The 26,337-nt window shown below is 56.0% G+C and overlaps 1 protein-coding gene and 1 non-coding gene across 4 annotated transcripts in view; both read left to right on the forward strand.

Annotated features, from left to right (window-relative positions):
• Window positions 1-26,337, forward strand: part of wge (BAH domain and coiled-coil containing protein winged eye) — a 91,906-nt gene that overhangs the window by 5,920 nt on the left and 59,649 nt on the right. For all 3 annotated transcript variants that reach the window (XM_025296546.1, XM_019844974.2, XM_011153955.3), the window contains exon 2: window positions 23,663-23,884. In XM_025296546.1, the coding sequence (XP_025152331.1) occupies window positions 23,683-23,884 (202 nt within the window). In that variant the 5' untranslated portion in view covers window positions 23,663-23,682. The remainder of the gene's footprint in view (window positions 1-23,662; window positions 23,885-26,337) is intronic.
• Window positions 26,137-26,209, forward strand: TRNAF-GAA (transfer RNA phenylalanine (anticodon GAA)). Its single transcript has one exon. It is a non-coding gene; the product is annotated as a tRNA-Phe (tRNA).

Genomic DNA, 26,337 nt, shown 5'->3' on the forward strand with positions numbered 1-26,337 from the left:
CGAGTCTCGGAAGTGAGCGCTAACGTTCGGCGGTTAAAACTCGCGCGAGCGCGCCGAATTCGCTCCGCGAGCCGGCGCGCGGGGGGGGGGTTGGGAGGTGGAGTGAAGGGGAAGAGCCTGCCGCGGATACGCGGGGAGACAGCTCGTAAATAAATATTAATAACGCGGCCGGGACGCGCGAATGGATTTCAATGTTTTCACGCCTCGCTAATGAACGATTACGCCAGGCCCCTCTCCCCGCCCTCCCCCGCCGCCACTTGCGATACGCGTAACAGTTACAACATACGGAAGATACGGCTAAAGGAGAGTCGGAAGAATATTCGAGTGAGGAGCGAAAGAGTCGCGGCGCGGAATAGGGAGGTGGGAGAAGGAGGAGGAGGAGGAGGAGGAAGGAGAGGAGGGGGGACAAGTGCAACGTCAATAAATACATCCACCGTCAGCTCCACCGCGGTGGCGGCGGCGGTGGAGGAAGGGGGGAGGCTTACGGAGACGCAAATGTACGTGCAGGGATTTAAATCCAAGTCAGTCACTCCACCGACGAGTTTAATCGAAGTCTAAACATTCGGCCGGCCGAATTATTATCATCGTGGCGACGCGTTCGGCGATTCCGGACGATCGAGTTTCCTCAGTCTCTTCAGTGTGTGTGTGCGGCGTCCGTGGTCAGGACGAAATAACCGCTCGGCGAAGTAACCGCTAGAAATGAAAGATAGGGAGACGGAGGAGGCTCATGGGCCCGGAAGAAACCGCGTCGAAAGTCCGGCGCACGGAATTGGGATTCCCCCGCGAGCCGAAGTTCCGTATCCCAGCGATGTGACGAGATTCACGACCGTCCGACTATTGTTGTGCACTTATCGAACACGCGCCGCCGATAAGCGCGCTCGTGATTAGATCGTTGCACTATCTATCTGTCCTACCCTATATGGACTCGTTGGGTTTGGAGTATTTCGCTCTACCGACGATGTGCGTGCGTGCGTGGGTATGTATGTGTGTGTGTGTGTGTGTGTTGTAAGTGTGTGAGTGTGTGTCGATTCCCTGCATACGGGTTCTCATCGTTTCCTCGTTCTTCGGACGGGACGAAGGCTTTTAACGGCTGCGTTTGGCCGCTTCTCCGGCGGCATCAGCATTTTCCGCGCGACGCATCTCTTAATTTTAATGCGAAGCGAGTGATTTCGCCGTCGTGCGTATGTTTGTTAAAAATGCGCGAAGTAACACGCGTTTGCCCGCGAGATCTCCTTAAATCCACCTCGTGCTCCTTTCTCTCTCTCTCTCTCTCTCTCTCTCTCTCTCTCTCTCTCTCTCTCTCTCTCTCTCTCTCTCTCTCACGCACATACACACGCACGCGTATACACTCTCTTTCTCTATGGCGCATAGACGCGAAGGTTACGAGGAAGCGGGAAAAATGTACGGAACCGGTTTGTCGCTTTAAAGCGACATTATGCGATGGAGGGTCTAACAAAGTTCTTAAGCCAGATACTTTTTAGTGGGATAACCGCACATGAAGCAGATTGTCTCCTCATTACAAGGTGCTCCGAGCTTCAAGTTAGCGCGCGAAATGCGCGAGAAACGCAAACCCTCTCTTCATCCCTCCCTCTCTCTCTCTCTCTCTCTCTCTCTCTCTCCCTCTCCCCCTGGTCTTCTCCGTTTTCGAAAAACCGTCCGACGAGAGTGTCACAAGGTCGGCGCTCCTCGAGATGGCGGAAATCCCGCGACGCGGTGAATCCACGCGCTCGACAAAAAGTTCACTCTCGCCGCGAGATTCCTCGCGTCAGACCGCGCGGTCGTGGCGCACTGTGGGATGTTTGGCCTGAAAAACTGGCCAAAAATGCATTTTCTTAAAATCATTCCTGCTCTACGTGAGTGACTGTCCTAGACAGTTGAATATCTGCGGAATAATGGGCCGCTATGTTTCTGTTCATCCGCGATAACATAAAGTGCATTGGTTAGTCGGAATTTGGACATTATTCCGTATTGCACGCATCAATTCTCAGCGCTTTATAACATACTGTCTTCGATCAGAATTTTAAGGTTTAAGTGGAAGTTTAAGGTTTAAGTGGAAATTTAAGGTGAAAGTGGCAGCGCGAAATTTTCCGCTATGGATTGTTTCGAGGAAGGTATGAGAAGGTACGATTTTGAAAATAGCATTCAATAATGTATCTTTTTGCGTTCTCGAAGGAGTCAAACTCGAAGGATTTAGGACTTGATACTTCAGGGTGTATCCCTGTTATGTTTCTTGGATGAAATGAAAGAGGTAATCACTCCGGATAAAATATCAGAAAGAATTAGCCGCGGAAAACCGCGGATGTAGCTTTAGTAATTACTTTCGTTTCCCTAAACGTAAATTAGGTTTTGCCCAAAGGTTATTTAGACATGAAGTTTCCTTTTGTTTCTTTTTGCCTATTTTTGTTTCCTCTTGTAATATGGACATAATCAACAGACATCTACCAAGTTCTGACCCCCGTTACTAACAAACAAATACGAGATCCGTACCAAGAAAGAAATCTAAACCATTCTTAAAGGAAACGCTGGATATGCTTCTTCTCACTGACCCCACATTAAGAAGAGAAGACACTTCGGTGGATAAAAATGATATTGATTCTGAGGATTGAATGCACTCATTAGATGAAGAGGTTTGAAGTTTGTCTAGTTGAATACTTATTGATCGCGGAGTATTACGCTTTCTTAAGTTATTAAAATATTTTTACATATATATTTGCACTTTCATTTCATGAAAAACTTATACGAAATCTTTATAATGATTATATATATAATTTTAGCAGTACGTTTTCGACCGAAATTCGTCAAAAAACAATTCTGACCAACCTTTTCGGTATAAACGTCCCACTGTGCGGCGCGCCGTTTATTTGGCTTTGACGACTATCATTTCGAATGTTCCTTATGAGCCGCCTGCGCCGCTACCGCGTGGAGCTGCATGCGTGCGTGAGTGCGTGCGTGCGTGCGTGCGTGCGTGCGTGAGTGCGTGCGTGCGTGCGAGCGATGTTCCGCCTACTTTGCCGGAGGAACGCTCGGAAGTCACACGGAGTGCCTCGCATAGCCGCCTCGCGAATCACGTAAATTCGCCTGGTTGCTTAACGCGCGCGAGCCGGGAAGTGCACTTTCGCGGAATACGCCGACAGAAGTCGTCCACGACGACGACGACGACGACGACGACGATCGGCCGGTCGATTAATGACGAATGCCTAACGAGCCGCGGGACGGCGCACGACACGGCGAAATTCCACCGCGCAATTTCCTACGTAAACTACAGGGTGTCGCGCTGAGAAACGGCACGCGTCTCATTGTTCGCAGGAGACTCATCGGCGATAAAACGCGTCTAACAAGTGTCCCCCGCACGCGCCAGTTACCGTTCGCGGAATCTCATTGTTTTTTTTTCTTTTCTTTTTTTTTTCTTTTAGTACACGCTTGTACTCACATTTTCGTGAAGAAGCGTCCTTGTTCCTTTTGTATATAAAATTCATTCCGCTGTAAGAGCTGAGGGCTACTTTGGCGGAAGAAGAAGACGACTGCTCTTCAACGGAAATCCTATTGGCGATGAAACGCATCACACACACACACACACACATATATACATTACGTTGATAGATTCCATTCGATTATCTCAGCGGCGCCAAAGAACGCATCGTCCGAGGGGACGCTCCGCGAGGATCCTCGCCGCGAGCAGCCCGTAAAGTTCCACACCTCGGCGACGTGTCGCTTATGACATTTTATATTATAATCGAAGCTCGAAGTCGCAGGCTCTCCCGCCGGTCTTCTCACTCTTGCTCGTTATCGGACGCCCATAGTTTTCGACGTCTCGGGCCGGGAAAACGCGACGAACGCGGATTTCCGCGTGAAGCCGCGCTTCTTCCTCTTGCGCCCCCTCCTCGCCTTCGGCCTCGCCCTCACTCCGCGCCTCCGCTTTGCGATGTTGGTCGTTTCCGTGAGACAATAGCGCGTATATACGAGGTTTGATCCGAAAGTAAGGAGAATTTTTAATTTTCTCGGAAAGTATTTATTTAATATTCTATGTTTATCCTATCTCCTTCAAAGTAGCCCCCCCCCCCTGTGATATACACTTATGGCAACGTAGTCTCCAGTTTGAGAAATACTGGTGGAAGGCCTCTTTGGGTATCCTCTTGAGCTGGATCTGCGATTTCGCCTTTATCTCATGTATTGTTGAAAAACGTTGTCCTTCGAGTGCCCTTTTGAGTTTGGGAAATAGGAAAAAGTCACAAGAGGGCCATGTCTGGAGGATAAGGTGGTTCTGCGATGATCACGCGATGCTGTTTCTCTTGAAAATTCAGCAGTTTCGGAACTGAAATTTTGCTGCCACTCTCGTCTCGTGTTCAAAATATTAGTAAAAATCGGCTTCGCATGAGCCGTATGAAATTCCTGTTTCAGCAACCTCTCTAATGGTGATTCTTCTATTAACAAGCACAATCTCTTCAACTTTTTCCACGTTTTCATCACTGGTGGACGTGCTGGGACGCCCAGACCCCACCAGTGTCATCTTCGATGTCTTCTCCATTCATAAGCTTGATGGTTGTGACGTAGTCATCGTCGCCGAAGGTCTTCTTTAACACTCTGAACGCTTCGCTGCACTTAATTCCGTTTTTAACACAAGACTTCAGACAAACTCTCTGACCCGACATTTCGCCATACAAAAAATCGCCAAACACAAACTGAAGTACGTCTTGCTCATTCGCCCGCCGAACACGAACTAAGCGTCGCAGCTGCTTGAAAATTCACACGTACCGGTCACTGGTAGCACTATCAACACACAAAAAAAGAATCAACTGAATAGACAAGATACAGCGCGCGCAATTTCAAAATTCTCCTTACTTTTTGATCAAACCTCGTATTCCAGCCGACGCGTAAAAGGACTCGCGCGCGCGCGCAGGCAAACGCCTACCTCGAGGAGCGGGCGAACGGGCCGCGCACGTGTTTAAACTCACACGACGCGGGACGGAGGGAGAGACGAGGAAGAGAGAGAGAGAGAGAGAAAGAGAGAAAGAGAGAGGAGCGGGACCACACGCTCTTACCTACGCGCATCACGTTGCGTGTAAGAGCAGCACGTCGCGAGTGCATTTCATGTACTCTCTCGTCCCTGTTGAACGACGTGACCGCTGGAGAGTGCTGAGGAAGTGAGAAGGAGCGAGGGAGCGACAAGGGGCGAGACGGAGAGAGTGAGGAAGAGAGAAGGAAGGCGCGAGAGACGAGGCGTCCGGCCTCTCCTTTGTGCGAAGCAGTCGCCTCGCCGTCTTAGCGCCGTATTGCGAAATTTCGTCCTATCAGTCCCGCGAGAGCAGGTCCGCGAGGGTGCCGCTTCACCGCGCGCACTAGCAGGCCGGCCTCGTCGGGAAGGAACGGCGCGATGGAACACGAAAGCAAAGTCGAGCGTCGAACTTGGAGGATTTGCTCGTTGCGAGCCTCCAGCAAATCCGCGGAAGAACGGAAGCTGCTCGGAGGAGAAAAACACGCCTTCTCCTACCCGCCCGGCGGAGCCCCTCGCCGGCTCCTCGTGAAAATTTATGGAAGACATCCCGGCCGGTCTCGTGATCTTGATTTTCGAGCCGCTGCTTCAGCGCGGCGCAGCGCGGCGCGGCGCGGCGCGGCGCGGCCGACCGAGTTGTGTCGGCGACCATGACGTAAGTCTCGCTTCCTGTTTGCCCGGGTCGGCCTGACACCGGCATGACCACTGCCTCGTGGCCGTTTTTTGCACTGCTTTCGACGTATTTGCAATAACCTGCGAGCGCCCGGCCTCAGCCGCGGCACCCTCGATACGCCTCGCGCTCCTCCGGCCCTCTCTCTCTCTCTCTCTCTCTCTCTCTCTCTCTCTCTCTCTGAGACTCGCCTGCCTGTTTTATTATATTCCTCCGGTCCTCCCTCTCCCCTCTCTGTCTCTCTCTCTCTCTCTCTCTCTCCCTCTCTCTCTCTGTTTCTCCCCGACTCGGGGGACCCGGGGAAATCTTTCCAAGAGCTCCGGGAGGTGAGCGCTCCGAGTGCAGCGAGCGGAACTAGGCATACAGCTTTATTAAGTACGAAATACGATCCTCCGCGGCGTCGACGATGACGACGACGACGACGACGACGACGAGAGCAATTTGCGCGATATAAACGGTACAAAGTGGCGGGGGGAGGGGGAGAGCACGCGCTCGCGAGTCTAGGTGGTGATTACAAGCCGAAAGCGCGAGCGCGTGCGCGCGCGCGCGAGAGAGAGAGAGAGAGAGAGAGAGAGAGTTCGTCGAACAATAATTCCACATCCGTCACGGCGGCGGCACAAATGGACCTTAACAAACGCACGAGAGCTCGAGTTTTCTCCGCTCGGCGAAAATGGAACTCTTAATGATCCGGCTACCACCAGCTCTCTCGCCACGGCTCGGGAAGTACAAGCCGCGTGAACATTTGGAAAGCACTCGGCACCGTCCTTCGGCCGCTCTCTCGGCCCGGCCCGGCCTGGCCCGGCCGGCCCGGCTCGACCGTCAATCATTTAAGGGACACTATTCTGCCTCCTCTGCCCGTTCCCCGTCACTCCTTTGATCCTACCCTGTAATATTGCTCCTCCCCTCCCTTTGACTTTCTCGAAATGTCAGTTAGCTAGCTAGCTGGCTGGCTGGCTGGCTGGCTGGCTGGCCACGCGGGGTTCTCATCTACCTAACCTCCTCTCCTCGCATCCTCGAGCCCGCTTCCGAACGACGATTAACTCGGCCTCGCCGCTTTGTTCCTCTCCTCGTAAAACCGAAAATATCGGCCAATTATCGTATTTCCAGGCAACGACGTCGATAGCGCCTCCGACCGCGTCGTCTACGATCGTCGACCTCTCTCTCTCTCTCTCTCTCTCTCTCTCTCTCTCTCTCTCTCTCTCTCTCTCTCTCTCTCTCTCTCTCTCTCTCTCTCCTCTTCGTCTTGCCCCCCGCCTCTCCCACGGCTTGTTTTCCTTTTTCCCTCGTGTCACGCTCTCCGGATCGTGCACGCCGCTCCAGCCGTTCGATTGAGATACAGTAGGGCGCAATAGCCAAGAGGGGAGAAGGAAGAGAGCGGAGGGAGGATTGTTGCTACACGGAACTCGAAAGAGGGTGGCCGGACTTTTCCCTTTCGTCTAACAAACTTCTTTCTGTCTGACCTTCGCCGAGTGGAATCTGCGGATCGTAATTGTCGAGAAGTTTTCGAGAAGAAAGAGAGGGGGAGGCAGAGAGAACTCGAGCGCGGAAGCTAGAGGAACAAAGAGGAGGAGCGAAACAAAGGGCGCGCGATGAGGAGGGGAGTGGGGGGCAAATTTCGCCGTTTCACACGAATGATACGCGCAAGAGACCAACGTTACGCCGCGCGCTCATAAGGAAAGCGCGAAGCCACCCCGACGTCACCGTTACCGCGAATTCCGCTTACCCGCTTCGCCTCCCCCCTCCCCTCCTTCCCCGCGGATCGGCCAGCGTCGTTGTCGCTGTGCGTTAACTCCGATTAACTCGATTTAGCCTCGCCCGTCTCCCTGCGCGTGTTGGTGTCGGTGTTACGCAGAAAGTAATAGCGCCGAGGAGGAGGAAGAGGTGGGGGGAGGAGGGTTGGCAGGGGCGGGGAGGAGGGCGAATTTCCAACTCACCATTGGTTAAGTCGCTCGCGTCGCGACGCGAGCCAGCCTTGGGACGTTACTTTGCGAGGGCGAGCGATGCAAATTGCATTGTTGCAATAATCAACGGCGGTCCTTCGGCGTGGAGGCGAGAGAGAGAGAGAGAGAGGGGCACCCTCTGAGAAAGCAACGACGCGCCGACGTTGCCTGGCACGATCCGTTGCACCGAGAGAGCGCGTCATCGACTGCAGTGCTATCCCGCAGGAAAGCGCCGCGATAACTTTATCTACTTCTTGCAGGGAACTCTCTGGAAACAATGGTAATTGTCGCAACCGTGACCTCCACTGGTACGGGCATTCTTGAGAAGTGAGGGAGAGTGAGAGAGAGAGAGAGAGAGAGAGAGAATGTCGTGGTTCTTTTTGTCGTTTCTCCACTTTATCGTGTTTTCCAGCAGCGCAGGAACGCGCTGCTCGCTATACCGTATCTCGCTGAGAGGGACAAGTCCTTAACGGCGGCTTTCGGCTCCTGAGGTGCGTAAATGGCACGTTTGAAGTGGAAAGGCAACGGATCAGGATAGAGCGCCGATGCGCCGCGTTGCTCGGTCACAAGAATTTACACGGTTATTTTCGCCGTCGGACTTTTTCCCCGCGCGCGCGTAAGCTGCGCGAAAAATTGCCAAGGATCCCGCCGCCGCTCTCTCACTCTCTCTGTCTCTCTCTCTCTCTCTCTCTCTCTCTCCCCCTCCGGAGATACCCTCGTCCTGCGCGTAACTGCCGTACGCAACCTTACGTCACGGCCACATTAACGAAACAAAAAGGCACCCACGAGTTAGATTTAATCCCCGATTACGCTTCTCGTTAGGCATGTTTGCTTCGAACGAAGCAAGTGCGTCCGACCAGGCGGCCGCGGTGAAAATTTGCTCTATCGCTGAGGATGAGAGAGCAGAAGAAAGAGAGAGAGAGAGAGAGAGAGAGAGAGAGGGAAAGAGAGAGAACTAGGATTCGAGCGGCACACACACACTTACACACACATATACACCCGCATACACAATCGACCTGGACGTGACGGAGTGAAAGAATATGAAAGAAAAGGCGAGAGAAAGAGAGAGAGAGAGGGGGGAAGAGAGAGTGAGAGATCGAGACGGCGAGGGGCACGGGAGGGGGAAGGATGAAGATAGCGCAGGCATGCAACAAAAGTAGATATCACAGCGTGATATCGCCCGAGCGCGCGCGCATTGCTGCGCTATGAGATGGAAAGAGAGGGAGAGGGGGAGAGAGAGAGAGAGAGAGAGAGAGAGAGAGAGAGAGAGAGAGAGAGAGAGAGAGTGAGTGAGTGAGTGAGTACGACAGAGGGGGAGGGGTGGCAGAAAGAGAAAGAGAGAGGCCGAGCGCGCAGAGGCCGGCCTAGTCGGGGGCAGAGACGGCGAGAAGGGGCCCCCAAGAACCGCGCGGCGCGGCGTGCACACACAGTGGTGCCTAAGAAGGGTTTTGCGGAAGAGAAGCTCGCGGATTTTTCAGCGGTACCCGAAGAGACCCGGGAGAGATCCGTCGAGAGACCACTCGCGGAGCCGTCCTCCCGGAAGATTCAGGCCGGGGCGAAGCGATATTTTCTGCGCTTCTTCCTTCCGCCTCTCCGCGCGCGAATCGCCGAATTTCGCGAATCCTCCTCCTCCTCCTCGGAGGAGGACGGCCGCTGCAACCGCTCTGGTGGCGGCCGAAAACGACACGGACACTTCGCGCGCTGCTCGCCCGCTCGCTTTCCCAATGGCGAGCGAGTCCGAAAAAGCCCCGGTCAACGGACGCGATGCCGCAGCGGGAGCCGTCAGAGCCGGGGCGGGAGGGGGGAGGGGATCCAGCTGCGGCGCGGCGCGACGCGCCATTCGTCATTGGGGATTCCGCTTTTTCCGTCAATTATGCCTACGCTCTTTTAATCCGCTGGCCGGCGGGCGGCGGCGGAGCGGGAGAGCTCTACCTTGCTTCAAGTCGAGCAATTAAGTGGAATGGCGCAACTGCATGGAGTAACCTAGTTGTACGCCTTATCTCGCATCGCTGGCCTAGCGTGCGAAACGCGTGTATCTCGTTGGCGCCATCTTTTTTTCCCCCGCGACCGCGTCGCCGCGCTCCCTCGTGGATGCTTTAAAGCCCTGTTCGACCGTTCTCTCTCTCTCTCTCTCTCTCTCTCTCTCTCTCCGCGCGCGACGGCGTGTGTTATTCTCCGGCCATCCGACGATCGTCCTCGTCGTCGCCAAGGGCGGCGCGAAACGCGTTCTCCGATATGAAAATATCGCGGCCCTCGACGAGCGACGACTTCGCGCGACGTGAACTCTCTCGTCTCTCTCGGCGAACAAACGTCTCGCTCGCGGCCGAGCGAGGAAGCAGCCACCTCGGACACCCCGTCATCCGGTGCGCTGCAGTCTAATTCAACGGCGCGGTACGAGAAGCCAGGCTTCCTCGCCGTGTCCAGGACGCGCGATCGTACCTGCGAGCTGAACGCTGCTCGCAGCTACGTCGATCTGATAACGTCTAACCACCCCTGTGGCAAGCGTGGCAGATAGGAGGGTGGTAATGCCGGTGGTTGGATGCGCTTTTCTGGCCGGCGCTAAAGGTGCTTTTCCGTTTTTCGTGTCGGCGGCGGTGGCATCGCATTGCGTTGCGTCGCGTCGCGTCGCGTCGCGTCACGTCGACGCCGACGCCGATGCTGCCGGCAGCGTTCGCCGCTCGAAGACGCGCCGCCCTTAACTTTCCGCATCGGCGAACTTAACTTTCGCGACGCGGGGCTAACCTTCGGCGGAGGTTGAAATTTCGCCGGAATAGGGGGAAAGGTCAAAAGAGTCGCGACCCCGCGCTGGAATTCCAATTTATCGCGAACGCCCGCGGGCGAAAAAGACGCGCGCTATTTCCCGGAGAAAAAGAGACGGCGCCGGAGGAGGAGGGGGCGGCGGCGCGTGAGGAGAGCGCGTGTGAAAACGAGCGTAACGCGAGATTTTCCGTAGAGTAGCGGCCCGAATCGCTCTCTTTCTCTCTCTCTCTCTCTCTCTCTCTCTCTCTCCTCTCTCTCTCTCTCTCTCGCGCGCGCGTTCTCGAGGCCTTTGCTCGACGAGAGACGAGCCGAGCCGAAACACGTGGGGGGATCGGAGACTCGGAGCGGCGCAACTGCTGGAGAGACCCACGCGACTGCGAGCGAGCCCACCCTGACAAAAAGATAGCGACACTCGACACCCGAAGGATCACACTCGCGCTCCGTGTCTGTCCGACGCTCTCTGCCCGTCGCGACTAAAAACGTTCCTGGCCGCGCCTGGTCCGCGCGTGTAACCCAATTTTCACACGCTGAATTCCCCGGAGAAAATGCGAGCTGCAGGGCCCGGACGTCGCGGAAGTGGCCGGAACGCTTGATCCGGGAAACTAGTTACCGCGTACGTGGTACGGACAATCCAAAGTCACTCGGAGCCGCCGGGCGACGTCCCACCCGCGGGCAGGAGACGTCTTTCTCTCCCCTCTCTCTCCTTCTCTCTCTCTCTCTCTCTCTCTCTCTCTCTCTCTCTCTCTCTCTCTCTCTCTCTCTCTCTCTCTCTCTCTCTTAACGATGCCCGTCCGTCGCACGGAAACGTTTACGTGTTCCGGGACGCAAACGTTGCCGGTCCGTGGCGCAATTCTCGTTTCCCCGCGGGCGTTCGATAACGCCGCGCCGGGGCAAAAGCGGCGAAAAATCGCCGACAAGTGAAAACGAAATGCACCGTGCACGGCAATGACAAATAATAAATCGGCACTTGTCTCGGGGAGGCGGAGCGCGAGGGGGAGAGAAGCGCGAGATAAAGAAGCGGGAGAGAGAGAGAGAGAGAAAGAGAGAGAGGAAAAGAAGCGTGGCTTAGTCTCGAGTAGTAGTAATAGTAGTAGTAGTAGTAGTAGTAGTAGTAGTAATAGTAATAGTAGTAGTAGTAGTAGTAGTAGTAGTAGTAATAGTAATAGAAGAAGAAGAAAGAGGAGAAGAAGAAGAAAGAGAAGAAGCAGAAGAAGGAGAAGAAGCAGAAGAAGAAGCGGACGAGGAGTCTCGTTCGGGAAGGGAGCGTTGGAAGTTGGGGGGCGGGGAGGCGGGCGGGTGAGCGAGCGGGAGGAGGAGGCTGAAAAATTCAGAAAGACACCGAGCAAGAAAAGGAGGCGGCGAGAAGGCGGAGGGAGGAGAGAGCGAGAGAGAGAGAGAGAGAGAGAGAGAGAACGAGGAGGTGGCAGCGAAGGGGACAGAGGGGCCAAACAGCGGCGGGGGTGAGCGGGAGAACGGGCTGGAGGAAAGAGGAGGATGAGGAGGAGGAGGAGGAGGAGGAGGAGGAGGAGGCAGAAAGCGCTCTGAAACTCGTTGTTAAAGCCGATAGAGCGCTACTACGGGCCCGTCGGCCTTGCTCGCCACCGAGCCGCGCGTATATCCCCTTTATGCTGGGCAAGAGAGAGACCTCTCTCTCTTCCACTTCCTATATATCTGAACGCGCGAGCGCGGCGCGGGCGCGCAGATACGAGAGTTCCACCCATCTCTCTAGCCGCGCGGCATATACGGGGTGATCCGTGAAATCGTGACGGTCCGATCGATCGCTTTTTCAGGCGCTCTTTCTCTCTCTCTCTCTCTCTCTCTCTCTCTCTCTCTCTCTTCTCTCCGTCGGTTCTCCCTCGCCACGCTCGACCGCCGTCCGCAGCTCCGAGACGCACGGCGCGGCAGCTCGAGAGAGAGAGAGAGAGAGAGAGAGAGAGAGAGAGAGAGAGAGAGAGAGAGAGAGAGAGAGAGAGAGAGAGATCGAGCTCGCTTCTTCTATTCCCCTCTCTCCTTTTTTCTTTCCCCTCCCCCCCTCCCCCCCGTCGAGATAAGACCAGTACGCGTAGGAATGACAATTTGGAACCGCGTTGCCATGGGGGAAGCGGGGGAAGGACCTCGGGGGTGGGTCGGGTTCGAAGTCGGCGTCGTTTTCGCGCGCGCGTGTTCTTGCACGGCCGGAATTTCCCGAGCACCCCGTGCATACGCGGCGGGGAGCGCGGGGCCTCCTCGGCGTCGTTAGAATCTCGAAGGCGTCGCTCTCTCGAACACGCGCTCGCGCATTAGAAACGTGAAGTCGGAAAGTAACGTTTATTTGTCATACGTAGCCGTGCTTCTTCGGGGTTAGGTCTGGCGCTCGGCTCGGAGTTACGTCTAGTTTACTCCAATTTACGAACGACGGGCTCGCGGTGGGCTGGAGGATGGGGGGGCGGGGCTGGTACGGAGGAGGAGGGACGGACGAGGAGAGAGAACGGCCCGAGGGACTTTAATTTCCTCGACGTACGACGCGACTGGGCCCGATGCTTTAAAAGCGCTCCTAAGAACCCGCGGGGCTTTATGGGGGGGTAGGCCAGAATTAACCATTAACGTGTGATTGTACTGGCGGAACCCCGCCGAAACTTGACACCGCGCGCGATCTCTCCGGCCTGCTGGTGCCAAGGCTACGTCGGACCGTACCGTGAAACATAGACCCGACTTGTTCGATTGCTCTTAAAACGCGCGACCGGAGCGCGGCCGAGCTCTAGTCTCGAGAAACGTGCGCGCACCTACGAATAGCGCCTAACGAGAGAGACAGAGACAGAGACAGAGAGAGACAGAGACAGAGACAGAGACAGACAGAGAGAGATAGAGAGAGAGATAGAGAGAGAGAGAGAGAGAGAGAGAGAGAGAGAGAGAGAGAGAGAGAGAGAGAGAGAGAGAGAGAGAGGGGGGGGCGGAGGGAGAGAGGGGCTGAGGAGAGCCCCGGCGCTCTGAGAGAGCGACTGTTTGATGAATAGTCGCGGATTCGAGGAACGAGGGGTGGTGGGAGCGAGCCGGAGGCAGCTCGATAGGACCCATCTCCGACGGACGCTCCCTCGTCGAGATGTGAAAATGTATATCGACGCACGATGTAACACGCACGCACGCACGCACGCACGCACGCACGCACGCACGCACGCGATACGCGCGAGAGCAAGGACGGGCAAAGTAGAAAAACGGCTCGAGTGTGCGCCGCGAGTTTCGAGCTGGTGGCTGCTACGCAGAAGAAAGATTGACGGTGTCAATGTGACGATGAACGAGCCACGCGCGTTTTTACCGGGTGGGGCCGGGTGTCGGAATTTCTTCTGGTTCCTCAGGACGAATTTGGTCCGCACCGCAGCCGGGGATTCTGTTCCCCTTGACGAAAATTCGCATCGTCGCGTTGTGCCTCGCGGCACCGTCCTTCTTTTTCTCCGTATGCGTATTTTCAAACCGTCGTCGTCGCGCGTAGTCTTTTCTCTCTCTCTCTCTCTCTCTCTCGCCGCGGTGCCGATTTTTTCGATACTCGCTCGCACTGTCGGTTCGCGCCACCTTTGAGTGCGTTCGCGCTGCCGATGGAAGAGCGATAGCGGCGAGCCGTGGAACGAAAGCGGCGAGATTGGACGGGATTGAACCGTTTGAGGGAATCGGCAAAAATTTCATCGCTGCTTGTTCTCTCTCTCTCTCTCTTTCTCTCTCTCTCTCTCTCTCTCTCTCTCTCTCATCGCGATAACCCTCCGGGAGTACAAATTCCCGCGGAACAAGACCATTCCCGTCGATAGCCCCGATACGCAACGGTAGAACGCCGCGATCGAAAAGATTTGCGGCGCACTGTCTGCTGCGAGAGAGACGGAGAAAGAGGAGAGGGTAGGGGGGGGCAGGGGAGAGGTGCACGCGGCGTTTCTCAACATGGTTCACCTGACTGTCCAGAAGCCCGACAGACGCGGCGCGGGTTTCTACGTATTAACTGAGCGAGGGACGACGGCCCTTCTCCTCCGGCTCGTTCTACATAGTTACACCGGCGATATCCGAGAGAGAGAGAGAGAGAGAGAGAGAGAGAGAGAGAGAGAGAGAGAGAGAGAGAGGGAGAGAGATCAGTCGCATACGATATGAGAACCCCTCGTCCTCCTCATCGTCGTCGTCGTCGTCGTCATCGTCGTCGTTCGAATTTCCGAGCGAACGGAAGAAGACGAAGTCGCACGAAGCGTACCGCCCAAAAACAGATAACGACGCAGCATGCGGCAACTAATGACCGTCCGTAGAGGGCCCGGCGCTTCCGCCTTGAGTATTTCCCGGGCTGAGGAGACGTGCGTCCCACTCGGATAATAATCGCACATCGTCGCACACATCGGGAGAAAGGGAGAGCGTTGTAATCGTTGATTACAACGTCACGATTACAACGATAGCTCGAGAACTATCCAGAGACACGGCGGCGCGCTCCGGCCGATAATACCGGACGGTTCCCTCGCCCGACTTCGTTCTCTTTCGACTTGGGCTTCTCCGATCCACCGCCGTCCTCGAACGCGACCGATCGACCGCTCGAATCCGCTCATAGTCGAGGATAATCGACGTCGTAAGACCGTAGAGCCTCGCCTCGCCTCGCCTCGCCGCAACGCGGCCGATTACGCGCTCGGCGGACACGCGCGACGAGAAACGCGGCGAGAGAGTGAGCGGGGGGGGGGGGGAACAAGAGAGAACGAGACGGAGACAAAAAGAGCCTGTTCCGAAATCGATTTCGGCAACTTTGACTCCAGTTACAAGGCTGCTACGACGCTCAGACGCTTCCGCTAATTGATTAATCATCGAGCTAACGAACAATAAAAAATCCACGCACTTTTCCGTCCGTAATGAATATTAGCCAACACCGAGTTTGTCAAGAGAAATAGTGAATACGGCTACGAGACGAGAGAGAGAGAGAGAGAGAGAGAGAGAGAGAGAGTCCGAGCGCGCGATCAGCTGACCGCTTGCGGAATGCACGCAAGTTAGCCGGAGACCTTAGCGACCTCACGACTAAACCCAAAGTTTCCGAGAGAGCGATTTCGGAACAGGGCCAGAGAAGACAACGACGACGACGACGACGACTCGAGGCATCCGAGAACGTCAACGCGCGCGCGGAGCCGAGTCATTTAATTCGGGTACACCCCGTGAACGCGCGGCCTCGCATCGCGGCCCCGATGGTGGGGCGCCAGTTGCCTAGCGACCTGCCCCGGGAAGCCCCGTAGTCCTCGCGCGCGCACTTTGTTTGCCGTAGCCCCGAAAACACAAAGCTTTTCGTGCCTTCGGGCGCAGTCAGGCCGGCGTGTGTAGCCGTGCGATCGCGTATCATCGTGTACAGATAACGTCCACGACGCAGCGCGGAGCGCGGAGCGCCGGAGGATGTACGCGCGCGGATACGCCGGCCGGGATCTCTCCCTCTCTCCCTCTGGGCTTCAAAGCTGCGGCGAAACGCGGGGGAGGCTCGTTATTAGCAGCGAACTCTATAGCGTAGCGAAAAGCTCTCGCGCGCTGCGACGAGCTTAGCGCCCGGGCACCGCAGCTGGAGGGAGACGCCTAGAGCTTATGCCGTCGTCTCTCTCTCTCTCTCTCTCTCTCTCTCTCTCTCTCTCGCTCGCTCGCTCGCTCGCTCTCCGCGACTCTCTGTGAGAGTTTCGATTGGTCAACAGTTTTCTATGATCCCTACCGCGGACCTCAGCTTCACCGAGACACCGATAAGCTCGCTTGGGAGTGTAGAGCTTGCTGTCGCACATCTTAGCGCCGCGCGCGATGTGTCTCGCCGCGCGCGCGGCCGATGTTTTCAGCTCGAGGAAGAAAGGGCGCCGTCTCTTGCTCTCTCTCTCTCTCTCTCTCTCCTATTCTCTCTTTCTCTGTTGCTGACTCGCCCGCTATCTTGTCCTGTTTTCCCCCATTCGTAGTTGAGCGGGCCTTTCGACAATGCTATAGAGTTATTAGCGAGAAGCCGCGGCGGATCCTCCTCGGCGAAGCGGAACGCGCGGCGCGCGTGCGATCTGCGCGTCAGCGATTAGTGCCGAGCCGCGGAATGATCCGCGGGACAGAATCTTACGCGATTCCTGACAGTTCACACGCGAGGTACGAGAGTGGGTTCGCAGCTCTTCGCCCCTCCGCCCCCGCCTCCTCCCGCCTCGATTACGCCTCGCTTCTCCTGAGGGCCGCCATGTGTAGAGCGGGAATTTTCATCCCGCTCGTTAACGAGGCCGTAAACGGACGATTTATGCAGATTTCCCACGTAATTTATATAGACTCGTGTCTTTCCTTTGTATTCTCTCTCTCTCACACTCTCTCTCTCTCTCTCTCTCTCTCTCTCTCTCTCTCTCGCCAAGAACGCCGCGCCGCACCTGAGTAATAAATAGCTCGGCAATCGAAGTATTAAAAGTGAACGGATGGAATGGTGCTCGAGAGACAAGGTGTGTTTTACCCGACGCGGGGAGTTTCTGCGTTTAGGACGGCGTTGCGGCCGACCGAATTAAAGGCTGTCATTGATTCGACCGATTTTACATCGTCGAATGTCAGGCGAGATCGCCCCGACGGTAATCGTCGACGGCGAATAATAATCGTGGCCGTCGCACGTCCCCGTCTCTCGCTCGCGGGTGAAAGTTTTGCCGGGAAAATCGCGCGGATGGATCCTTGATCCTTGATCCTCCTCCTCCTCCTCCTCCACCTCCTTCTCTTCTTTCGACACGGCTCTCTCGGTCGCCAGCGAGAGAGTAGATGGAAAAGCGTGCGAAAACTCCGCTATGCCGTCCACTCTTTCTTTCTCTCTCTCTCTCTCTCCCTCTTTTTCTCTCTCTCTCCCCGAAGCCCAGCCCTCGGATGCAAATTAGCCGAGGAACGCGAGCTACCGATGCGCAGTTTTCCCAACGTCGTCAAGAGTAGCTCGCATATACAATTAACCTTTCGACGTGCAATTTCGTCCTACGTTTAACAGCTTCATTGTCACACAGCATTGAGCACGCGTGCAGACGAGGCGACGTCTTCGTCACGCGTTTGAACAAGAGAGACGCTCGGCTGCCTCCTCCTCCTCCTCCTCCTCCTCCTCCTCCTTCGGAGGAGGAGCGTCTCAGGCAGGACGAGCGCGATTTACACAGTGTCCAGCATGCTTGTTCGTCATTCCGACGAAAAATCACCGTCCCCAAACGAGAAGCCCTCCTCCTCTTCAATAACGACGACGACGGCGGCGGGTCTACCAGGACGAGGACGAGGAACGTTGGAAAGTTCGGCGCTCCGAGCATTCGCTCCGTAACTCGATGAAGACACGTCGAGTGTTTTTACACAATGACGAGCGCGACGACGTGTCGTCGACGAGCGAGTAACTCGAATACACAAAATGCATTACTCACCGGCCGCTCCGCTCCGGCCGCCACCGGATTGCTGACCCTGATTCGAGGAAAGGGATGAAGAGACGGCCGGGTCCTGGAATGCTGCGCCTAGCTTAAACCCTCACTCGCGTCTGTCCTTTTCCGATATGCGCGCCTCTCTGTGTGTTCTCCTCTCTTTCTCATATATACATATACACACATACACACGACTATTCTCCGTCTCCATCGGTCTCACGAACTCTCCCCCCCCCCCTGCCGCTTCGGCCTTCTCGCACGGAGAGTTCCTCCCTCTGTCTCTGTCTACCCATCTTCTAAGCTGGAGTTTCTTTCTTCTCTTTTCGTCTCTCATCCTTCTCTTCCTTCCTCGCCTTCCCCCTTTCTCTCTTTCTCTCTCTCGCTCACCGCCTTCCTTCTTCGTCTCGTCCTTCAGCCCCCCCCTACCGTCCCTCTCCTCCTCGCCGGGACTATCACGGTCCCTTTCCTTAGCTTCCTGTCTTCTTTCGACAGTGCGTTCTCTGTCTCCTCTTCTCGGCCCGTCCCTCGCCCGGCCTCCTCTCTCCGCCGCTCGGGAGGTTCTCATTTTGTTGACGGCAGAATTTTCCGATAACTTCCATTACGTTTCATTAAATTTGCGATTTACCGCGCTGATTGGTACCCTCCGTGAGCGCCCAGCCGAGCGGCAAGCGAGACCCTCCCGTGGAGATAATTCGGGCCCTTCTCAGGATTTACACGGTAGCGCTGCTCTCTCTCTCTCTCTCTCTCTCTCTCTCTCGCAGTCGCTCTCTCGTTATCTCGCCTCGGCAGTGAACGCCACGAGACAAGACAGAACGGGAAAAATGTATCTGCGCGCGTCCGCGGGGAAAACCGCCTCTGCTCGCTGTGCGCGCTCGGCCGACTCCGTCCCGTTCCGTTCTCGTCGGGCCCGCTCGGGGCCAGGTATCCCGACGGTGAGCGAGCACTATCGGTGAATGCGGGATCCGTGGGTCGAGAAGGATCGACGGAGCGCATAGGCGAAGCACGAGCGTCGGAGGAGGACGAAGGGAGAGAGGGAGAGAGAGAGAGAGGCGCGCGCGCGGGACGAGGGTCTGTCCTCTCGGAACCTTCTTTTTCTCCATGGTGTTCTTCTCCTCCTCGGCTCTGAAGAGGCTTAAGGATCCTCGGGATTCGGGTCCTCGCTTTATGGCCTCGGACACGACGCTGGCTGGCTGGCTGGCTGGCCGGCCGGCCGTCCTCGAGCGCGCGTTTCTAATCACGTCGAAATAAGCCCGGCGCGTAAACGAAAGCTTCGACGAAAGCGCCGAGGCGCGCTCGCGCTGCAATGGGCAATCCCGAAGGAACCTAACCCGCCGCCAACTCGTGTCCCCCGAGACAACCGCAGGAGGCAGGCTCCTCTCCGGTTCCTCTCGCTCCGCGCGAGGTCGATCGCTCGAGGCCGGGAAGCGCGTCTTCTTCGACGCGGCCGGCGCGGCGAGTGCGCAGATTAGAGCCGCTAGAGTTCGGAAATTTCGGCCCTCGGAATAGTGCGCGCGCGAGGGTGAGGGGGGAAATGTGTGCGCGTGGAAATGACAGCCGGCTCGGCTCTCGGCCGCCCCCATGTTGTCGCGGCGGCGGCGGCGGCGGAGGGGTGCGCGCGGGAATCCGGCCGCCCTCTTCCCCGTCGCCGTGGCTGCATATATCGACCCACTACCCCGGCGGTGGGCGAAGCGGAGTGTGCACGACCCCTGTGTGACTGGCACGCACACGTGAGAGGGAGCAGGATTCCTTAACCCTCGTCGCGCGCGCGGGGGTGAAATTTGACGGATGGGTATAACGGCGAGCGCAGCTCGTTATCCGGCGAGATCGCCTTTCGATCGTTCGCCTGCGCGATCACCTTCCGACGAGGCGCGGAAGAGGGGCAGAGACGGGAGGGAGGGGGGAGAGGGGGAAGAATTATCTGCCGGGGTTCTGTGGAGAAATAGCGACCCCCGCGTGTGTTTCTCTCAGGCTGGCGGAGAGCGGACGAAGAAGTAGGAAGGAGAGAGAAAGAGAGAGAGAGAGAGAGAGAGGAGAGAGAGAGAGAGAGAGAGAGAGAGAGAGAGAGAGAGAGAGAGAGATAATCTTTATCTCGGCAATGCAGGAAGGAACTCGCCGGCGCGGCGCGGCGCGCCGAGTCCGCCGCGCGTCCTTGCGAGCGTTGTTAACAATGACGACCACCAGACGAGTCTTCCTCCCCCTCCCTCCGCGTCCTCACATGCGCAAGTGCGCATCGTTGCCGATGACGATCGCTCGCGTCTCAACTTTCCCAATCGGCGAAGCGACCGACTCGTCGTCCGTCGATCAGACCGTCAGCCGATACCATAATTCGTCCCGATCCAGCGGGGAGGGAAGCGGGAGGATGGGAAGCGTGGGCGAGGAAAGCCGAAGTCGTCAAATTTTTACGAGCACCTGTTCACCATTTTCCCTCGCCTCGCAGAGGGCTCGCGTCGTCAGGTAGATACGCGACTCTCTCGTAGGGCCCCGCTCTCTCGTAGGTACCCTATCGACCTGAAAACCTGTTCTCCCTGCCCTCACCCCCCTTCCGCGGCCTCCGGCCGCTGGCGGGAGCGATGGAAATGAAAAATTAGGCCGCTGTCGGGACCTCGCCTCTCCTTCTCGAGCCCGTCCCGTTCTCTCTCTCTCTCTCTCTCGCTGGGGCTCCGCCGACTTTTTCGTCACCGTCATTTATTTACCGCGCGCTCGCACGCACAGGGTGTTTGTAAAACACCGCGGCACCGGATTTCTACTCGGCTCTCGGGCGCGAGAGAGCGGGTGCGAGGAAAGTTTCCCGGGGAGCAGCGCGCGTCCGAGAGCGCGTCGCCGAAAAGTTACGACGGACTTTCTACTTATTCCCAGCTCCTCCGCGCGGATGTACAGGGTGTTTCATTCAGAGCGGCCGGCGCGTCCGCTGGACGCTCTCGGAGAGAAACCTCGGAGAGGACGCTCGGTTTTATGAAAAGCCTTCGAAAAGCCACACCACCGGCCACTCTCTCTCTCGGCCCTTCCTTCCCCCTCCCCCCCCCCCGACAAACGCGCCGGCGATTAACGCGAGCGACGCGGCCCAAAAGGTGGCTGATCCTCCGAAAGATGCCTCGCGCGATGGAAGTGCGAGTTTATCCACATTCGCCCGGGCCTCATCCAAGGCGAAAATCAGAGAGAGACATAACGCGCGCCGCTGTCTTCAAAATTGTCAATTTCAGCGACTTGTGTGAGCCGCTCGTTTTCAAGCGCTCGGTAGCTTCTGATGCGAGTTAATCGCGAGGATCGATCGATCGGGGCGCGACGCATCTCGGCCACTTTGGCAGCGAGACTCCGATTCGCAGACGCAGACGCATTCGTACGTTGCGTCGGCTACGCGGAAGTCCGTGAAAGAGGGAAGGAAAGAGAGAGAGAGAGAGAGAGAGAGACGCTCGCGATGATGATCACTCGCGGCGAGACTATCGGCGCCAGGCCGCGCGCGCACGCCCTGCGTATTCCGCCGCGGATACGGCGTACGCTTTTGCGGATCGACAGGTTATTGGCGGTTGTCGGTGCACGCGTGGTAACGAGGGCGCGATTCCGAGTATGCGTAAGCGCGCGCGTGCACGCATGAGCGAGCGCGAGCGCGAGCGCGAGGGCGCGTCAAGGATCGCGATTACCTTCGCGGCTGTGTACAAGCGTCTGTGGACGCGGTAACGCTGTTTTTCCCCGGCGAAAATAGCGCGTGCGCGCGCGCGCGCGCGGCAGCATTCATTACTCGCTCTCACTAATCCGCCGTTATTGCGGCGTTATGCCGCACAAAAGCGGCGGGGCGTAGTCCCGGAAATTAATGTCCGCCCCGAACTTTTACCTCGTCCAGACGTAATGAATCCAATTGCGCGCATCGCGCGCTTATTATGTTTCCCTCTTTATCGACGCGAGAGCGCGTTCTTCGTTATTTACCGCCTCCCGCGGCCGGGGGACTCATCGGCCTCGGATTCGGCGGCCGAAACTCCGCCTCGCTTTCCAACGCCACGGCGGCGGCGGCTTCCCGACTTGCCGCCCCGGCCCGATCCTGAACGCTCCTGAAGTGCACTCTTTCATTCCTCCTAGGACGAGCGCCATGTCCGAGGCGCGTTCCAACGGCTCCAGATCGTCCTCGACGTCTCTCTCTCTTTCTCTCTCTCTCTCTCTCTCTCTCTCTCTCTCTCTCTCTCTCTCTCTCTCTCTCTCTCTCTCTCTCGAGACTAGGATATCTTGAGCGTATTCTTTACATGCGAAAAGTCAGGATGCGTGGAGTTACACTTAGATCATTCTTGACCTGTCTGGGTATGGCTATGTACATTTTCATTTCTTTTCATTTCATTTCGTTTTATTTCATTTTATTTAATTTTACTTTCACTCTACCTAATCGCGAGATTTTTGAAATTGATATTAACGAATTCTAAATTCCAACTGTTCTGTATTTTGACTCATGTTTGAATTTGTAAATTCTGTCTATGCGCTTAGAAGGGGACTTGTCCCAGAGCGCTCAATAAATGACGCTTCTCTCTCTCTCTCTCTCTCTCTCTCTCTCTCTCATTCGGTCTCACCGGTAAATGGCGAGATACCGGCCAGTGCGATTTTGGGACAAACGTATCGACTGACAGCGCGTCGATCGCGCACACTCCCGCACACCCTCGGGCGATGCGTCACCCTGTATATCTAAGAGACTACATTATGCTTGCCGACCTGTTGCTACCCTTTCCTATCTCGCACCCTTCCACTGTTCCTTCCGACCTAATCCACCCGCCACTACGAAACGGAGCCTTCCTCCTCTCTCCCTCCGCCGTCTCCTGCTTCTCCTCCCGCTCGCCCCTCTCGCCCACCTTTCTCTCGCGCGCTCCTCCTCGTGTTCCTCCTCGTTCAGCTCATTGAAACCGCTCTATATTCTTCGTTTCGACCTCTCCTCTCTCTGTTTTACTACTCTCCTCCTCCTTCTCCTCCTCCTCCTCCTCCTCCTCCTCCTCCTCCTCCTTCTCCTCCTCCTGCTGCTGCTGCTGCTGCTGCTGCTGCGCTGCGTCGTTTCTCCTTTTCTCCCACCTCGTCAATCTCGATTTCGATCTTCCGCCTCTTCTCTCCACGTCTGCCCCTTCTGCCCGAACCTTTTTTAAGCCCGTCGACCTCTCTCGGAGATGCTAACGATATCACGATAGCGCTCCTCCATCTGACGAACACACCGGACGTCGTATCCGTACGAGAGAGAGAGAGAGAGAGAGCGAGAGCGAGAGCGAGAGAGAGAGAGAGAGACTCTAGCACCAACTAGTACTAGTACCAGACGCGCTAACGGTAGTACGATAACATCGATACTCGTTTCTTTCCGCTTTTCGGCCCGACCAGCTCCAAAGTACGAGCGAGTTCTTGCCGCGCGCATCCCGTCGATACGTGGCAGCGCCGTGTTACTTTCTACCGCGGGCTCTAAACGAAGATTTATAGGCATGCATGGACGTCTATGCCCGCGCGTGTCTACGGGGTGTCCCGAAAGCACCGCCGCCGCGTGCGTGCGTCGACCCGAGAGTCGGAGACGAACGTCGGTCGATCGATCAGCGGGCGACTCTCTCGTTAGCCGGAGTCCATCTATCGAGCGACGATTCGCCGGCGCCGCGCGTAGTCCTTGGCGAGAACGAAAGACCGCGACGGAGGAGGAGGAAGAAGAGCTCTTTCCCCAAGAGAGCCACCTTCGCTCTCCGCCGAGAGCCGGACACGACTGGAGAATATTTCCATTCTGGCGGTGTTTAGCCCCGCGATATCGCGAGAGACCGCGAGCCGGGCGACCGAATTTCCCCCGCGGCAGATTTCCCCCGGGGGGGAAAAGCCCATCTGCCTCGTCGCCGTCGCCGGCGAGCGGAATCCGCGTCGTCGTCGTCGTCGTCGTCGTCGACGCGCGCGCGCTCGCTCGCTCGCGCCGAAGCTGAAATTGAGATTAATGCCGTGTGTTTTTTTTCCGATACTCTGATTGCAGCCTCGGGAGGGGGTGGTTCGATGTTGGTCCCTCCCGTGGCCCAAAGTGCGACCGGGGACCGTCCCGTGGGGGACACGGTGGCACGGGCCCAGCAGACGACCGGCCCTGCCGCTACGACGACCCTATGGCCTTTAGCACCTGCGCAGCCCAATCAGGTTCCCAATCAGCAGACCCAGGCCATACCGTCCCTGGCCGCTACGCCTGCGCCCGCTCACAATCAAGGTTCGCATTACGTTATATCAATCGTTATTATTATCCCGCCGGCGTAACGATCGCCGCGCGCGCGCGCGCGCGCGCGCCGGAGGAGAGACTCGAGAGCCCCTTGCATCCTGAATATTCTTCCTTACGGATATGTCGGCGGCTAGGGAGCGTCCGCCTGCTTTTTTCCAGCCGGAGTGCGCGAAGAGCGTGAGGAAACCCGGCGGGAGAATTCACCCCAAAGTGTCCTCCCCTCCCACCCCCTTCTCTCTCTCTCTCTCTCTCTCTCTCTCTCTCTCTCTCTCTCTCTCTCTCTCTCTCTCTCTCTCTCTCTCTATCTATCTATCTATCTATCTATCTCTCTCTCTCTCTATCTATCTCTCTCTGTCCCTCTCTCTCTCTCTCTCTCTCTCTCTCTCTCTCTCTCTCTCCTCTTCTCCCTCCCTCCGCCTTTCACCGCCTTTCCTCCGAGTCTCTCCTTTATGCGACGTATGAAAATAGAATTCTGTCCCGGTTTCTCACGCCGGTTATAAATTGTCTATCGCGGTATCGCCGATCGAATTCGAAGACGATTTCTCCCCGGCTAAAACTGAAATCAACCTCCGAGCGCGCGCGCGCGCGGGACTGCTCTCGGGGATGACGAGGATGTGGCGGCCGCGCTCGATCGATGGGAGACTCCCCTCGATTTGATGCCGAGGGAATCTGGATTTATCGGAGACCCAAACACAGCTCGTTCCGCGGAGTAATCAGGGGAATCTAACGCGCTCGTGACTGGCCGCGAGAACCGCGCCGTCGCGTAATTAATACAGCGTGAAGCAGGCAGATTTACAAAGGAGATGTCTCTCGGCTCCCGGAGGAGCGACGAATCGAATAAATACCGCATCCGCGAGAGGCAACTGCTGTTGCGCGCGCGCGCGCACGCGCGTTATCATTTATCAGAAGAAAAAGAAAGAAAAGAAACGCATCCGACAAAACGTTAACACGCCTCGCTCCATCGCACGGCCTCTTCGGTTAAAACGCGTGTTAAAACGAAAAATAAATGCGACCCTTTGGTCGCAGTCAATGGCCGATATGCAACACGGCCGACAGTGGTATGAAAAAACACAATTTTTTTCTTCGCTGATTTTGATGTAAACAATGGATGCGGAATGCTGCGCGCCGACCAAATCTGCCCGTAGTCCGAGTTCAAAGTCTGAGGCTGCTCAGACAAGGACCCAACTGAGGTCACAGACTGAGGTTTAATCGACGGCCGGTTATTTGCGAAACAACGAAGGATTATCACCGTCAGCCAGACGCGCGACGAGCCGTACGCACAGTGGGGCCAGATGACATTCTTTGGTTCAAAATTCTCTAGGGACTTGAATTTCCAACCGATCATCGATACACACCAATGGATGAGGTTGATTCTGAATAAATTCCGAAGAGATCTGTCTTGCCAAAATTTAAAGAAACATTTTTCCTCGAGTTACCAGCCCCAAAAGAGGAAGAGTTATCGTTAAACTCGCGAGAAACTTGTGGAGTACTCATTATTCGACACTTATTTCTATCTAATAGCGTATTCAGCGGATTGAAACTGTGAAGGATACTTTCTGTCTCCGTATGATGGCTTATGAGCTGAGGTTTATAAGCTTTGGGCTCATGGACCATCAGAGGTTAGGGTTTTGTTCAATGTTTTCCATATTTTTACTTATCGGCTCCATATGGCTTAATTCTTTCTTAATGTGGGCTGAAATGATGAGCTTTGAAATTCAGAGTTTTCTAAAAGGTGACTATAAGTTCTGGGCTCTCGCATTTAGTATTCAGTAGGCTCGAGAAGAACCCATTGAGGTCGAACCCAAGACACTGTACTTTAAACGATAAACTTTTAAGACAAACCCTAAACCCATGAACTCTGAACCGATAATTTTTGCAAAATTTCGGCTAGACCGATCTCTTTGGAATTTATTCAGGAACAACCTCGTCCATTGGTGTCGATGATCGGTTGGAAATTCAGGTCTCTAGAGAATTTTCAACCGAAAAATGTCATCTGACCCCACTGTGCGGCGGCGAGCGTGTCGGCGCCGAGAATTTCGTCAATTCGCGCGACGCCAACCCGTCGCGGAAAGGTCGGCCCCGAGAGCTCTTGGCGGCGGCGAGTTTCGCGGCACATCCGGTATACGCGTATTATGTAACATTCACTATTGATCAGAGGTCGTTCACGCTCGACATGTAACGCGCTTATCGCGCTTTATCAATCTGCCAACTGGAGTCCGAGTCCGCGCGGAGTGCTCTCGTGCGCCGAAATAGCTCAGTTGGGAGAGCGTTAGACTGAAGATCTAAATGTCCCCGGTTCAATCCCGGGTTTCGGCAAAAGTGTTTTTTTTTTGTCTTTTTTTATTTTTTTCGGGGATTTCCTCTCACACACGCCCGACGCGCTCACGTTTTTCGAAAAAATCCGAGTGACGCGCTGTTATCATCGTTTCTGCGACGCTTTATCA

The sequence above is a fragment of the Harpegnathos saltator genome, unplaced genomic scaffold (genome assembly GCF_003227715.2).
Source record: "Harpegnathos saltator strain DR-91 unplaced genomic scaffold, Hsal_v8.6 scaffold147, whole genome shotgun sequence".
In the NCBI taxonomy this organism is placed as follows: Eukaryota; Metazoa; Arthropoda; class Insecta; order Hymenoptera; family Formicidae; genus Harpegnathos; species Harpegnathos saltator.